The sequence below is a fragment of the Patella vulgata genome, chromosome 6, assembly GCF_932274485.2.
Source record: "Patella vulgata chromosome 6, xgPatVulg1.2, whole genome shotgun sequence".
NCBI lineage: Eukaryota > Metazoa > Mollusca > Gastropoda > Patellidae > Patella > Patella vulgata.
In genome coordinates, this window is record NC_065884.2 from 70,756,642 (window position 1) to 70,773,800 (window position 17,159).

At 34.3% G+C, this 17,159-nt stretch overlaps 1 protein-coding gene across 1 annotated transcript; it reads right to left on the bottom strand.

The window, feature by feature from the left end:
• Positions 1-1,797: 1,797 nt before the first annotated feature.
• LOC126825533 (lipopolysaccharide-induced tumor necrosis factor-alpha factor homolog) lies at positions 1,798-17,036 on the bottom strand. The gene is made up of 4 exons (XM_050555188.1): positions 16,920-17,036; positions 15,479-15,678; positions 12,396-12,567; positions 1,798-5,592 (listed from the first exon to the last, which is right to left on the bottom strand). Exons 2-4 carry the CDS (start codon positions 15,648-15,650, stop codon positions 5,478-5,480), a joined length of 459 nt encoding a protein of 152 aa, XP_050411145.1. The 5' UTR covers positions 15,651-15,678; positions 16,920-17,036; the 3' UTR covers positions 1,798-5,477.
• Positions 17,037-17,159: the final 123 nt, after the last annotated feature.

A 17,159-nucleotide genomic window follows, 5' to 3' on the forward strand; every position in this document is an offset into this window, starting at 1 on the left:
AAAAACAGACAAGCTCCAAGCAGATAATTTCAAATATAATGTTTGTGTTTTTATATAATAAACGATTTTATATTTAATATAGCTCATACATTTTATGTAATTGGCACTCAGTTGTATGTATAAAAATTACAAAAGCAGAATCTAAACGGCCAATTAAATTCCATCAGAAGATTTTATGTTTATATAATGACATGCCAAGCGAGTGATGCAAACAATTTTATTAAAAATGACAATTACGTGTTCATCTTCCAGGTGTCCGGCCTATGTCTGGAGTCTTATTAAAGGGCCAAACTCGATTATATTTTGGAGAATAAAACTGCTTAATTTTGTGTTAAAAGCCCTTAAAACACTAACTTTGGATCGAGCAACTAACTCAATATACGTGATACGTTTTCAAACAACTTAAAACCATCAATAACATGTAGGTGAAATTTACCTTTCGTTATTAAGTACAGCAAGCACTCAATCTTTCGAACATAAATTTTGAGACCAGGATTATTTTGGTACTTAAATTTCAAATGTACACTTTTGTTTTGGAGACTATGTTAAAATCCGGGATGGTCCCTTTAAATAGAAATATTGCAAGTTTATATACAAAATTGACAAATAATGATAAATTCGGATGTTAATCTGAGAGAATTTTCTATTGTCATGAAGACAATTAAACCTTGGCACATCCCCATTGTGAACTCAACTAGGTCGCTTGTGGGAAATGTGATGGATAACAACTACTGAAATTCACTCTCCCAATACAATACCAAAAATTTTATACTCTTATTTACAGACCCGCTTTTTTTCCCTGCAAACTGGTCCCTTTCATCAATGATAAACAAAAACTCTTTAATCAACGATTATAAATTAGTAATTTAAATGTCTGATATACAATCAAATTTTAAAATGAAATGGGGTTTAACGTCCTACTGTTCTGCTCCTAAACTGGGCTAATGAAGACGGGCATACGCCATACAGTGTGCTATGAGGGAAATTTTGCCCGGGCAGCGGCGTTATATCAAATTCCAACTGCCAAGGGATCTTTTATGTGCATGCCAATATGTACACGGGACCTCGGTTTTTCGTCCCATCCGAACGACTAGACAGCTGTTCTTGTCAGGCCCTCCCTCCGACAAGGGGAAACCACGCCGGAAAATCTTTAAAACTTAATTTTAATCGTTGATGAAGAGAAATTCTAGTCTAAGATTAGCTAATCTGACTTTTGAGAATGCCAAACATAGTCAACAACAAATCTCTTATTAAATCTAATCACAGATTATTTTAGACACTGTTCGAAAATATGGGCCTAATTAACTTATCCAGACCATAATCAACTCTCGATGTCATCGCTAGCTTGTGATATTTACTGGATTAGGATCCGATCTTCTGCTCAACGATCATTCACGATTAAATCCAAAAATGGATAATTGAGACTATGTTTTTTATCGTACCGATTTTAGTTTTAGTAATGATGATCGAGGCTAGACCCAAAATTTAATCACTAATATCTCCGTTCAGAGTGGACCAATTTGACTGAAATTTTCAGCATATTCCCTTTACATTATTTAGTTTTTAACTATTATAGTGAGAACTGCCAGCTTTTTATCTAATTTCCCATAATGTATCTTTATGTCAATTGACTTAGTAGCAGCTACCAATGCATGTCGGTCATCCACTCTGCTGTAGGTGTACATTGTATGTATTGAATTAATGTCATTTGTAAGATATAAGTTCCAGTAATGAAGAACCATTCCAGACTTATTAACTATTGAAGAACCTAGCGGTTATAAAATCATAACAATTCAATAAATTTTAATGAATATATTTTATTAACCATATCATTTAAGTTGAAAGACCATAAGTATAGTATGTTATAAATAAAATAAAAACAATATTATAAATGCAATACAGGTTAAAACAATAATAATTTAGTATATTTATATCATCAATACAGTACACGTTAAAACAATAATAATCTATTATATTATGACCAGGGGCCTGTTTCACGAAATTGTAACTAAGATCAAGTCCAAATTTTAGTTATTTGATTGGATAATATTAGACTGATTTTAGTGCTTAGCCAATCAAAATCGAAGTATCTACTAAAATTTGGATTTTAACTTTAGTTAAGATATCGAGAAACAGGGCCCAAGTAGTTGTCATAGCTGACCATTGTAAACTTATTATAGATAATCCATCTTGGGTGCCCAGTTATGGTGTAAGTCTACTCCTTGATATTGGGTGAATGGCTGTATTAAATACTACCTGGTCATAATATCATCAATTCCATCTTTAAACTTTAAACAATAACAAACCCCTTAACAATAATTCAAGTATACACAAATAAACCGGTATTACATACATCAGTTAATATACAATAGATCACCTACCTATAATTATATTGTAATGCATTACCCACCCCTATAATAGATGACATATCACTGCAACCCGGGCATTATTTAATCTTGTGTATCTAGCACTAATTTCTTTCACATTCATTCAATATCAAATCTTTGTTTAAAAATTTGTAAAAATCATTTAAAATCACCCCAAATAATCTAATTTTTACTTGTGTCCAGTTTAAAGCTGACCATTCAATTTTGATAATGAGTGTCCAATTTATAACTTTTTAATTTCCTGACCACAGTTCAAATATTAATCAATTGGGTGGTTTATTTTGTTAACAGTGATTGAGAAATAAAACACTTGTAAATTTGACACTCATTATCAAAATTGAGTGGTCAGCTTTAAACTGGACACAAGATTAAATGATACGCGGGTTACAATGTATGTAGATCAGTTAATATACCATCTATCATATACCCAATCTGATTCAAATACAGATCTATATTTCGTTTCGTTTTTTTATACTTTCGATGGCCTACATTACATAAAGATCTGACCAGTTGTAGTGGAAGGTCGAGTTTGGTGACATACGAGTGGCTTTTGACCATATGACGTCAGACATTGATTAATCAGAGTTGACGTTTAATTTGGTTTACCCAAAGTTCCGTGCACCACACGCCAAAAACACGCCACAAAAGACCGTTTCATTAACTAATCCCTCACATCTTCCAGGAAGCAGTTTATATAACAATTCTTCCAGATCCTAGTGTAGTACAGACAAGTAAACAAAATTTTGAATTATAAAAAAACGGAACAGGATCTGTGTTTTAATCAGCTTGATCATCTACCCATCAGACTGTCTAAAGTTGTAGTTACACCCAACTGGTACCAAATTAGTATTTATAACAATGTTTAACAGTCAGTCAATTCCACTGTCAATTAGCCCAGAGAGTTAATAATGAGAGAAATAAGAGACCTGTATTCCATTGTCAAACAGCCTAGACAGGTAACCAGTGGAATAAGAGACCTGCATTCCACCGTCAAAAAGCCCAGATAGATAACCATGAGACAAATAAGAGACCATCATTACACTGGCAACCTACATTGTACAGTAACATGTTCTATTTACATCTCACAAACATAATCCAGATTTCAATTTTCATTTCTTTTTAAATGTCTAGTTGTCTTTGACTTGGATAAAAAAAATATTGATTTATTGATTGGTTTTCTGAAGCGGATATCTGTCTATATTAAATATTCTAGGTCCACATATAGAGCTAATGCTGAGATACTAAAATATAACTGATTTTGTGGTCTACTGTCAACAGTTTAATTAATATTTAGACATGACAAGCCTATAATCAACTCTCTAGAAAGACAGATGGCCAAGATTTAAATGGATTTGAAAACCCACAAGATTTTTATATTTAACGATAAAATGGATAATCAAGGCTACATGTAAGTCTCAGTTGTCAAGTACCATTGCTACGATAATTAACGATCTACGCTAAATCTTCAAACAGTCATAATTCCCCCAAAAATCAAGTGATCTTATTGATAAATTGGATAATCAAGACTAAGTCTCGGTTGTTACATACCGTTGCGATGATAATAGACAATCTTCAAACAGTTCTAACTTTGTCATGAATAAAGTAATTTGAATGAAATGTTCTATATATTAATTATCTATTTTTGAAGTATTAAACATGTAGCAATGATAGACGAAACTTGATGTACATCTTACGTAATGCATCTTTAATAGGGAAATGCATTTCTGCATATCATAATGCATCTTTAATAGAGAAATGCATTTCTGCATATCATAATGCATCTTTAATAGGGAAATGCATTTCTGCATATCATAATGCATCTTTAATAGAGAAATGCATTTCTGCATATCATAATGCATCTTTAATAGAGAAATGCATGTCTGCATATCATTTTGAAACAAAATCTCACCACTCACTAAAATATCACATGAAATCAATTGAATTCAATACTATATTTTTACCCAAATCAAAAGTGGAGTCCTTTAAATAAAAGCAAAACATATTGCACACATTTTGAGACAAAACAGTTTGAGTGAATAAAAGTAAATAAACATAAATATTCAGATCTAAAAACAATAAAAATGAAAAAAGAACCAAGGCATACATCCAAACAAATAAATGTATTCAATACAGGCGTTAAAGGAATGTTTCTAATAAAAGAGTATTTCCAATAAATGACTGTTACTAATAGTAATAAAGCAATACATCCAAACAAATGACTGTAACCAATAAAGGAATTTTTCTAATAAAAGATTGTTTCCAATAAAGGAATTTTACTAATAGTAATAATGGACTACATCCAAACAAATGACTGTAACCAATAAAGGAATTTTTCTAATAAAAGAGTGTTTCCATTAAAGGAATGTTACTAATAATGGAATACATCCAAACAAATGAATGTTTCCAATAAAGGAATTTTTCTAATAAAGGAGTGTTTCCAATAAAGGAATGTAATCCTAAGAAATGAATATATCAAGAGTTCAGAAGAAACAAAATAATAGGTAATACAGTCTAAAGAGATGTGAAATTAATATAATATACACTTATATACATGTACAGTCAAGGGTTGCGACAAGACAAAAAATAAAAAAAAGGAAATAATATACTCTTTTATAAATTCACAGTCAAGGGTTGATTTTTCCTAATCAAAAGGAATGGAATGGCTTGTAAAAGAAAACATGACAAAATATTTACTAAAGTATGTTAATGCTCCTTTTGACAGTCAAGGGGTCAAAATCTCAAACTTTTGGTGGGTAATATTACTCACCATGGCTCAGTGAAGTATGAATAAATGAAATGAGGTTTAACGTCTTAATTCTCATGTCCAACCAGGTATAATGAAGACGGGGGGGTTAAATATTACTACAATGTACTCATTACAGGATTATTCATGTCTTGTTTATATCAAAGGAAGCCCTATAAATATACAATAAGCCACGCCCACATCTTAATATAAGCTGCACGAAGAATTAATAAAGTCATATGCTTGATTGTGTTTTGTATAAAGGCAGATAGTATTTCTATTATTATCAACAAATGTACTCTTGTGCACTACGCTCGCGGTCTTCAGACAAAAAGTAAATTGTAGCCTCATGCTTCCAGTCTTCTGTAGACCCCAATTATTCGTTGACAATTTGTACATTTGTGTTTGACATCGCTTAAACTATTGATACAGAATGGTAGAATACAACACCCACACCACAACCTGAAGGTAAACGATATTATATAGAATATAAAGAGACATACACCAAATAAAATAGGTTGCCAGGCAAAGAAACATACATCCACAGCAGCTAAGTTGTCAGAGCAGTCGACCAGGCAAGATACAAACACACCAAATAAAATGAAATGGGTTTAACGTCCTACTGTTCTGCTCCGAACAGGACTTATGAAAACAGGCATACACCATACAGTGTGCTATGAGGGAAATTTTGCCCGGACAGCGGCACTACGGTCTACTCTTACATTGAATTCCAACTGTCAAGGGATCTTTTACGTGCACGCCAATGTGTACATTTGATATTAAACGAATGTGAAAGACATTAATGCTAGATATACAAGATTTAATGATACCCAGGTTACAGTAAGTTGTCAGAGCAGTTGACCAGGCAAGATACAAACACAACAAATAAACAAATATATTTAAACAAACACCAAAAAAAGGTTGGACAAAGCATTCTCAGACTTAGAAATTTACTCAACTTTCAATCACTGTTTATGAGAAATATATTTGATCCAGAAACACAAAACTTTGCACATGGTTTCTTATTGATGTATTTGATACATTAAAACAACAAAAAGTTTTATAAAGGGCTATATTTTATTTAAAATAAGGCAAACAATTTTGAGAATGCTTTGTGAACTCCGGACCTGATGTTCATAGAGAGAGAGAGAGGTTTAACCTGCACCGGACACAAACTTGATCATTTCGGGACTAACTCATGGTTCAATTTTATTTCAATTAAATCCCATTTCATTTAATTTCATAACCTCAGACACAAATTGGTTTTATTTTGTAAATGGTATTATAGGCCTACATGTATGTATGTATGATTTTATTGATAGAAATGCTACACACCCACTCTATTATGATTGATTATTCTTGAAAGTGATTTGACTTTAAGCTTCTTATTATGTGCTAGGCTGCTTTTATATAGCTGGAGATTATTGATTTAAACATAAAAATATCCACATATCAACAACCTTGATTGATATACATACATGTTGCCATTGGAAACCTCTAAAAAAAAAAGCCCAATAATGGTGTACATCACAACCATGCCACTTGATTCAATAACGGAAACGATCTTGAGTACATGTTTGACCACTCTACTCCTCTTGACATCAACAAAATGACATTATGAGGAAGGAGCTGCAATAATTAACTTATCTATTCAGTTGAGAGAGAGTGAGAGAGGGTTTAACCTCCACTTGACACAAACTAGGTCATTTCGGGACTAACATATGGTTCAATTTTATTTCTATAATTTGCTTGCGCGTAGGGGTCTTTAGCAGTGGGAGGAAACCAGAGGACCCGGAGAAAACCCACGAGGTTGGACAGGCGACCCTAATCCTTGTCACGTACACCCGGGGAACCAAAACCCTGCCAGTTGACTCAATGACAGACCGTATGATACCATTCGGCCATCCAACCCCCCTCAATAAGAGAAACGATCTTGAGTACGTTTGACCACTCTACTCCTCTTGACATCAACAAACTGATATTATGAGGAAGGGGCTGCAATAATCAACTTATGAGAGGGAAAGAGAGAGAGAGAGCAAGATAAATGGGGTTTAATGTCCACTCGACACAAACTAGGTCATTTCGGGACTAACATATGGTTTTAATTTTATTTCAATAATTAGCTTGCACGTTGGGGTATTTAACAGTGGGTGGAAACCGGAGGACCCGGAGAAAACCCATGAGGTTGGATAGATGACCCAACTACTTATCACGTACAACTGGGGAATCGAAACCATGCCAGTTAACTCAATGACAGACCGTATGATACAGCGCACAAGTGCTAACCATTCGGCCATCTAACCCCCCTCATGAGAGAGAGGTTTAACATCCACTCGATACGAACGATAAGTCATTTTGAAACAAAGATATGGTTCAATTTTATTTCTATAAGTAGTTTACATGTAGTCTTTAGCAGTGGGAGGAAACCGGAGAAAACCCATGAGGTTGGACAGGCAACCCTACTCCTTGTCATGTACAACTGGGGGAATCGAAATCATGTCAGTTGACTCAATGACAGACCTTATGATACAACGCGCATGCGCTAACCATTCGGCCACCCAACCACCCTCAGCTTATGAAACTGTCTGTTTTATGTTATCTTTAATTATATTTTCTAATGGCTAGGAAAATATCATTTCTATTTATTTGTTTGAAATCTTGTTGAAATGTTGCAGTAGTGTAATAAAAGGTAATTCTTATCATATAGTGTTTTAATCGCAAGTCCACAGTAAATTTTTAGATATAATTTTAAGAGAGAGAGAGAGAGAGAGAGAGAGAGAGAGGGGTTAAGGTCCACTAGACACAAACTGGGAATTTTGGGACAACCATATTTCAATAATTTTCTTGTGCGTACATTGTAGGGGTCTTTAGCAGTGGGAGTAAAGAGGAAGGCCTGGAGAAAACCCATGTGATTGAACAGGCAACCCTACTCCTTGTTACATACAATGATTCCTCCGAAACCTAGAAACCACGCCAGTTGACTCAATGAAAGAGCTTATGATCTATTAACATGCATGTGTTAAATTAGTCAGCCACCCGCACCACAAAATTTTCTGAGAAAAGCCCACAAATCTGTTGAGGATAGGATAAGTGAAAAATAACAATGTCTGCCAGGCAATGCACATGTAAGATAGTACTGCACAAAGCAAAGCATCCTTTGGACCTTTTATATTTTTTGTACAAAGGGGAATACAATGTAAATGATGACTACAAGACTTAGTAAAACCAAAATATTGTGAAAATTGGTCAATAACTCAACAGACAGATGGATGGATGGATGGGCAAAAATGATGACAATATCAAACCACGTTAAATTAAAAGGTGGGTGCATAAAAAAACCAGGTCTATGTTTATATTACAATATTGTGAATTGAGATTTGGATTAAATGTTATTTAAATAATATCATGGTAAATATTTTGATATATGAGTAATAATTCGTTAATAGAATACCCTGAAACCAATAACATAATAATTATTATACACCAAAACTAATTATTACATGTACAGACAATAAGCTAATATACATATAACATTACTAACAGATAATAAGCTCATTTATCACCCAATAATACATTCTACAGTAGATATCGCTTGTGTGATATATTTCATAATCTACTGTGATATCTCCTGCGATATTACATGAATTTGATTGGTCAGTTGGAAAGGAACTACTTTTTTTTGTTTTCAAAGAACAGTTCATTTCTTATTAAAAGTACCTTTTGTTTTATTAAAAATGTACTCTTGTTATTCAATTGATCTTGATGGAAACACTGGGTCAATATAAATGACTTTGCAATGGTTGAATTGCTGTCAAAAAATGATGTATCATTATGCCGTAATGTTCAGTAAAAGTGAAATCCACAGCAAAGAATTATATTTATCTATTTGTGCATGTAAGAAGGGATTGGGTGATAAATAAAATCTCCTACTCGTCTTTTTTGATATCAAAAAATATCAACACTCGTTGATAAAGTAAAAAAAACTCGGCAGAGCCTCGTTTTTTGTTACTTTATCAACTTGTGTTGATATTTTTTGATATGAAAAAAGACTGGTAAGAGATTCTCTATATAACAATAGGGCCTACATGTAACAGATAACAAGCTAATGTAACAAATAATAAGCTAATGTTACAGACAATAAGCTAATGTTACAATAGGCTACATGTAGCAGACAATATAAGCTAATGTAACAATACATGTAACAGACAATACGCTAAAGTAACAGACAATAAGTTAAAGTAACAGATAACAGACAATAAGCTAAAGTAACAGACAATAAGCTGAGCTCATATACAACTATATCTATTTCTTAAGACCACCTCCAGATTAGGTCAAGGTCGCTGAGATGCAAGTAAAGGTTAGGGCACATGATTGTTGATAAGATTGTGGGTTAGGATTAGGGTAAGAGTTAGGTCCAGTGTTACCGCTAGCCCTGTTTACATCTCGTGACCTTAGACCAAATCTGGAAGTGACCTCAAGAAACACCCATTATAATTCGAATTGGATACATGTATCCACACAAATACACAGGTAGGATGTAAAATACACAGGTAGGACATAAAATAAATACACAGGTAGGACGTAAAATACACAGGTAGGACGTAAAATACACGCACATAATGTAAAATACACAGGTAGAATGTAAAATACACAGGTAGAATGTAAAATAGAATGTAAAATACACAGGTAGAATGTAAAATACACAGGTAGAATGTAAAATACACATGTTAGTAATGAATTGAATTGCTAATACCTCAGTTCAGACTAGAGCAATTTGACTGAAATTTGTAGAACATCCTGTTTTCATTATCTATTTTTTTTAACTATTATAGCGAGAACTGTCAGCTCTTTATCTTACCTAATGCCCCTTTAATAGAGAGAGAGAGAAATGGGGTTTAACGTCCATTTAACACAAACTAGGTCATTTCGGGACTAACACATGGTTCAATTTTATTTCAATAATTCGCTTGCGCGTAGGGGTCTTTAGCAGTGGGGGTGAAACCGGAGGACCCGGAGAAAACCCACGAGGTTGGACAGACAACCCTACTCCTTGTTGCCCCTTTAATGTCTCAAGATAATTGTTGCCCAAATAAATTAGTAATTATTCTTCCACAAGTATGTGCTATATTTTACTGTTTTATCCAGTTATTTAAAGTTAAAGATTATAAAAACAAAAAACTGAAAAGAATCTAAATGTATAGACATACAATGCAAATCGGTGATAGTGTGACTGGTTAACTGAGTCTACGGTAGATACCAAGGGTTGTTCCACACAAGTTACATCTATGTTTAACGTCTTGTAAATCAGGAATACAGAACGGTATAGGACAACATGGCCAACAACTGTAGAATTAAATTAATTTTTTTTTAAGAAAACAATTTGATCATAATCATTATTATTGTGGCAATGAATGCATATTTTAATTTAGAAATTCTAACAGTCCAGCCTCCTGTACAATAAAATGATCTAATAATGTTCATTGTTTGTTTATCTATAATCTCACTTACTGTAAACCGAAGTTACTTCCATCGTCAACCGATTTCAAAATTCAAGGCTCCAAATGTGCAAAAGTGGGGCCAATTTGATTACAATACAGATCTATATTTCGTTTCGTTTTTTTTTTTATACTTTCAATGGCCTCTACTACATGAAGATCTGACCAGTTGTAGTGGGAGGTTGAATCAGAGGTCATATGAGCAGCTTTTGACCCTATGACATCTAGACATTTGGATAACCAATCAGTGTTGATGTTTCTACTGGGTTACCCACAGTTCCGTACACCTCATGCCAAAAACTCGCTGTAACAGACCGTTTCATTAGCCAATCCCTCACATCATCCAAAACGTGAGTTATATAACAACTCTCCAAGATCCGAGTGTAGAAAAGAAAAGCAACGCAAAATTTTGAACTATAAAAAATGAAACGAAATAGGATCTGTGTTGTAATCAGATTGCTAATTCAAGGTTTCAAACGTGCAACGGTAGGGCGTGCTGTTGTTTATTTTTCATCAATTACTATCAGTAATAGCGTCCTTCTGTATCTGAGAAATGGAAGATTTGTTGATATGCAAATTGCATTGCTTGATCACTTTTATGAAAATGGGCACATATACAAAAATAATTTTTGAATTACATTGCGAGACACATTAATTTCTGCTGATTATTAATTCTTTTCGACCTTACTTTTAATTTATAGTCTTGATTTGGGTCGGTCGTCTGCATTGCACATCTTTAGTAACAGAGAATCAACACTTGAAAATTTAATGTCAATAAAAAAAGACCTGATTGTCCTGGGAAGAATTTCTATGGGTAACCCAGTTGTTATGCGATCAAAAATGACGCATGTGTCTGAGTTGCAAACATTTGACTCGGCTACAATCCATCCTGGACATAACACACCGGTCAGTTATTGTCAGGCACAAATTATCACACAACTTACATCATAATATAATAGATTGCCGGTGACCATTGGGTTATTATTCAAACTGGCCAGTACATTATACATGTACACGTTTTCACAACAGCATTAACATTTATTGTAGACAATATTAGTTCAACCCTCGCTTCCTTGCTTAAGATTAACATTCAACTTACATGTACCGTACATTTTTCTTCAACATATCGGCACGCAAGCGATTCACCGTGTTCCACCACAGAACTCTGTGATCCACCACGATTTTGGCATGCTAGCTATTCGCTAAGGACATCCTGCGAAACTTAGCGTTTTTCTGCCATGTTTGGCGATTCTAGTCTCAAACTCTAGCCGTGTATTGGACAATATAATATGTACATTGTGTTATAATTTGTGTATGACAAAGTCTGAACAGGTGCCTTACGTTCAGGCTTGGCTACAAAGATATCGGAGTGACAAAATGTCCGCTAATACCCAAAGATGATGGAAGTCCTTCTGATATTCAACATTACATGCAACATTTAATTAATACTAGTGCTTGACCCGGCGTAGCACGGGTACAGTCATGAACCAGATGTAGCAAAACTCCAAAACCAGAAGCAGTTGTCCATCGCCACCAAGCCTATGTTACTCACCGTTCCGGGCTACCTCTATACACCAAATTTCAGCCTCGGGACAGCCCTAGTGTAGCCGCAAACCCTGAACAGACAGACAGACAGTACCACTGTAACCCAGGTATCATTTAATCTTGTGTATCTAACACTAATTTCTTTCACATTAGTTTACTAAATGATACCTGGGTTACAGTGATCTAGTAGGCTATAGATATACTTCCACTTCCACTTCCACTTACCCAAATAAACAGAGAAGACCGGATGTTAACCAAGTTAAAGCTCCGGACTCATAATCTAGATAGGTGGTAATATGAGCATTACAGAACGGACAATAAACAGTCTGTCTATCAGGTCCCCAGCGATTGGTTGGAATAACTATTATCGGAGCACCAGTAACTACTGCCTGATAACCTGAAATACATGTCATCACACACTGTAACCTTGGATGTAGCACTAATTTCTTTCACGTTCGTTTAATATCAAATGTTTGTTGAAGAATTTTGTCAAAGTCATTTAAAATCACACAAAATCATCTAATTTGTACTTGCGTCCAGTTAAAAGCTGACAAATTAATTCTGATAATGAGTGTTCAATTTACAAGTATTTAATTTCCTGACCACAGTTAAAAAATAAATCATTATACATCAATAATTAATTGGGTTGTATATTTTTTTTAACAGTGATCGAGAAATTAAACGCTTGTAAATTGGACACTCATTATCAAAATTGAATGGTCAGCTTTAAACAGGACACAAGTACAAATTAGATGATTTTGGGTGATTTTAAATGTATTTTACACATTTTTTAAACAAAGATTTGATATTGATTGTGAAAGAAATTAGTGTTAAATACAGAAGATTAAATGATACCCGGGTTACAGTGAAACTCAACCAAATTAAATCTAAAAAAATAAAAATATAGAAGACTTGCCAGAACAAATACCTCCTTGCATAATAGTTAAAGGGACAATAACACTCTTGCTGGCTTGACAGCTCCAGAAAATAAAAAAATAGCCTTATTCTAAGTACTAGATGTGTTAGTGTTCTAACTGTTGTGTAAATTATCCATTAAATCCTATTTTACTTGTCCAGAGGGTTCAAAAATATTTTAAAATCCAAGTCACATTTGAAAAGCTTTACGTCCGGCTTTACAAATCATTTAGTTGAATTTTTCCAATTTTTTAAATTAGATGTGTTAAGATGAAATTTGTATCATCAATTGGAATATTGTAAATTAGTGCAATTTGTTGACCAGAATAAAGATTGGGACATATTATTCAGTTACAACAAGAGTGGTATTGAGACTTTAAAGAAGATAAACATTGTTTTCATCATCAGATATTATTAAAGATACATTATGTAAGATTTAGATAAAGAACTAGCTATTCTTGCTTTAATAGTTCGAAAGTAGATGATGTAAAATGAATAATTTGAAAATTTCATTCAAATTACTCTATTGCAAGCGAAGATATTAGCCTTTGAAGTTTGACAGATGTGTGCAATGATTTCAACCACCGTACTGGTTGATCGAAGCGAAGTCTCGGTCCCCCATATTTGATTAAATCAAAGTATCGCTGAACCATTCTAATCTATTTAATATCGGAGAAATCTGATGCCATCGAGAGTTGATTAAGGCCTGGATCAGTTAATTAATGTCTAATTAATACTTTAGAAAACATTTCAGGCCTAAAGAAAGACCTGCAATAGACAGATTTAGCTCTTGCATAATGCATGTTTAAAGGAGCTAAATCGCTAATATTTGGGACCTAGAAATTGACAAAAATGGGTCGCAACGCATATAATAATGTAATATGAATGTACATGTATATAGACGGATTTACATTCAATAGTTTCTGTTTTAACTGCAATTTCTAATCAGTTATGTCCGTCGAAATAGGCCAGAAGTCTCATGTGAATGGCAATCTTTAGCGTCTGTTTTTTCCAGTCTACACCGATGGTATTTATTGCGCATGCTCTCCAGATAAAAATATAGCGTCACCATTTGACATGACTTGTGGAATATGTCTAGCTCTGTTCTTTGAGTCCCTTGTTCCAAATGGCGCTGAAACGCATTATGGTACACGATTCGTGTACCAATGGTAAAATGTTTATTTTGTCTTGAATATTGGATATCAGAAGCTCATCTTTTCCCTTGTAAGATCACAAGATCAATGTTGATTTGAATTGACAAATAATTTTTGATGATATTGAGTTAGAGACTTAGCTACTTTAAATCAATGTTTCGAAGAGGTACCCTCTTCTTCAAGGTAATAAATAAAACATTTAAAATTCAGAGATTAGTGTCGCTTTTGTTTTTCTACTTAATATTTATCCAGTGAAGGACACTTCCGTATCGGATCCTTCGATCCATTGTTTTCATAATCCTGTTTGACACGGATTCTACACAAGTTCCGCATAATAAGAGAAAGAAAAGAGTTTGAACACCCACTCAGCACAATGTAAACCAAAAGATAGAGGGATGGGGTTTGACGTCAAATAGACATCAACTAGGTCATTTTGGGACTAATACATGGTTCAATTTTATTTCAATAGATCGCCACATGCACATATGGGGTCTTTAACAGTAGGAAGAAACCGAGGTTGGACAGATGGCCCTATTCCTTGTCACGCACCAGCGGGGAATCAAAACCATGCTAGTTGACTCAAAGACAGATCTTATGAACTAACATGCACACATTAAACCAGTCCCCTTCCATGTAAAAGGAAGGGATAACAATATGATGCCACATGTCCTTTAAGATGATTACCAGGTTATATTAAAGGACCACCTAATAATCATACACTGCATTACATGTAAGTATCAAACTATACATGTACAGTGTTTCAGCTGTCAGAAAGAGAGAGAGAAATGGGGTCCAACGCCCACTCATCACAAACTAGGTCATTTTCTGAATAACACATGGTACAATTTAATTTCAATAATTCGTTTGTAGTATGTAAATGTACATGTAGGTATCTTTACCAGCGGAAGGAAACAGGAGGACCCAGAGAAAACACAAGAAGTTGGGCATGGACAGGCAACCCTACTCCTTGTTACATTCAAGCTTGAGACAGTAACCTGGGGCCTGATTCACGAAATTTTAACTAAGATAAAATCCAAATTTTAGTAATTTGATTGGATAATAATAGATTAATTTTAGTGCTTAGCCAATCAAAATTGAAGCATCTACTAAAATTTGGATTTTATCTTTAGTTAAGATTTCGAGAAACAGGGCCCGGGCCTTTAAAATCTATCCCCTTCTCGCATTAACTGTAAATTAGCAGTGAATAAGGCCGAGTTGAATCAGTTCTCCATCACCTACCATTATCTGGTTGTACTGGATAATTAGCACTGGTCGGATATTGATAACCAGACGCAGTGCCCTTCGGAGGTTCATATTTCGGTGGAGGCTCATCTGGATAGGGACTACCTCCTGATTCTTGGTAAGAGGGAGGCTCCCCATTGGACGCTGGTGGTGGACCTGTGGCAGACATCTTTAATACAGTACTTCTCTCAAAGAATCTGTAAGAAAAAAATTATTTTAAGACGGCAGGTTTATGATTGGAATGGAATAAGTCAAAAATTGTTTCCATGGAAACCCCCCCAAAAAACAAACAACACAATTTTAACTCCGCCAATGCTGGTCCCAAACCCAGGTGCAAAAGCAGGAGGGTTAAGCTTATTAAGTGCATGTAAAAGTTCTCTTGAAATTAACCAAGATACAAAATAGCTCATGTGAGGTACGAATGAACTAAGTACGAAACAACCAGGTTACGAAATAGGCTAGCTCACATTTGACTCTACATGTATACAAAATCTGTTACATTCATCATGGGCTTCGGCAAAATTGTCCATAAATACCAAATTGGCTTCATGCAACTCTGAGGAACTTACAAGAAGGTAGGCCTGTGTGTTCATGTACATGTATGTCAGTTTATTCCCGAATTTATAAAGTTTACTAATAATAGCAAATAAGGCAATAACGTGTACATGTACCATTGCCATAACAAAAAGGATGTTGAAATTATATTTTCATTTCACATTAGAGCACAAAATTCTCAGACGATGTCCCACCACTGCCAGGAAAATATACAAAGATCACTTGTACCTACATTGCAAATGGAACTTAAAAGCCATATATGGTTGTGGTAATAATTTATAATTATGGCCGTGTTACGTAAATTTGTGTTATAAAAACACAAATTTGTATGGAAAACAATCACCTAGTTTATTTTACTTTCCCGCTATGTTTCAACAAGTTCGTCTTGTCGTTCTCACTATATTTAGATTTCAATGGCTTCTGCCAAGCTGTTTAGCAGAAGGGGGCGTATTTTTAACAGCATGTTGTGTCACACATACTGACACTAGGTAGGTAATTAGCAAGGTCTTATTTTCTCACTAAAATGTACCTTTACATCCATCATCATTGTACAACAGTACAGGCATTCACAGACTGGGACTGACAAGCGACCGGTTTAGCATTAGAATTGACTGGGGGCCAGAACTAATTCGGAAAGGATTCTGTTGGGCAGTTCCTGAACGTACAGGGCGAGTTATATACAGTATAATAAGATCTACGTTCAGAGCTAAACTAGTATATAAGTATATATCCTGAGTCCAGACACCGGCAGTACGTCATAAATCAACGTTCAAAATATGACGCAAATGTCGAAATGATCTCGAAATTTCCAAATCAAATTGTTTTTCGCTGATGAAAATGAAATATATCAACGAATATGATGAAATAAAGTACATAAAAATACCTGACAAATGTTACCAAAACGTGTCTCGAAAAATACAAACGGTAAATTTAGATGAAATCAACAAAACACATTCAATGTTATCCAAATCGAATGTCACTAATCAATATACGAAGTACAAATTCCGGTTATATTAAAAATAGGTCCGCTCAAGATAAAGTTCAGAGTAAATTTTATAATTTCATGTTTCTGGCATGATATTTGTTAAATTCAAACTTCATACAAATCTAAAGATACATTTTC

Excerpts from the sequence above, each read along its gene's own strand:
- LOC126825533 (XM_050555188.1), bottom strand. The coding sequence starts at position 15,650 with ATGTCTGCCACAGGTCCACCACCAGCGTCCAATGGGGAGCCTCCCTCT. Across the intron at positions 12,568-15,478 it reads TCCAGTACAACCAGATAATG|GTTATCAGGCAGTAGTTACT; the intron begins GTAGGTGATGGA and ends CATGTATTTCAG. Across the intron at positions 5,593-12,395 it reads GGTCTTCTCTGTTTATTTGG|GTTGTGGTGTGGGTGTTGTA; the intron begins GTAAGTGGAAGT and ends GTTTACCTTCAG.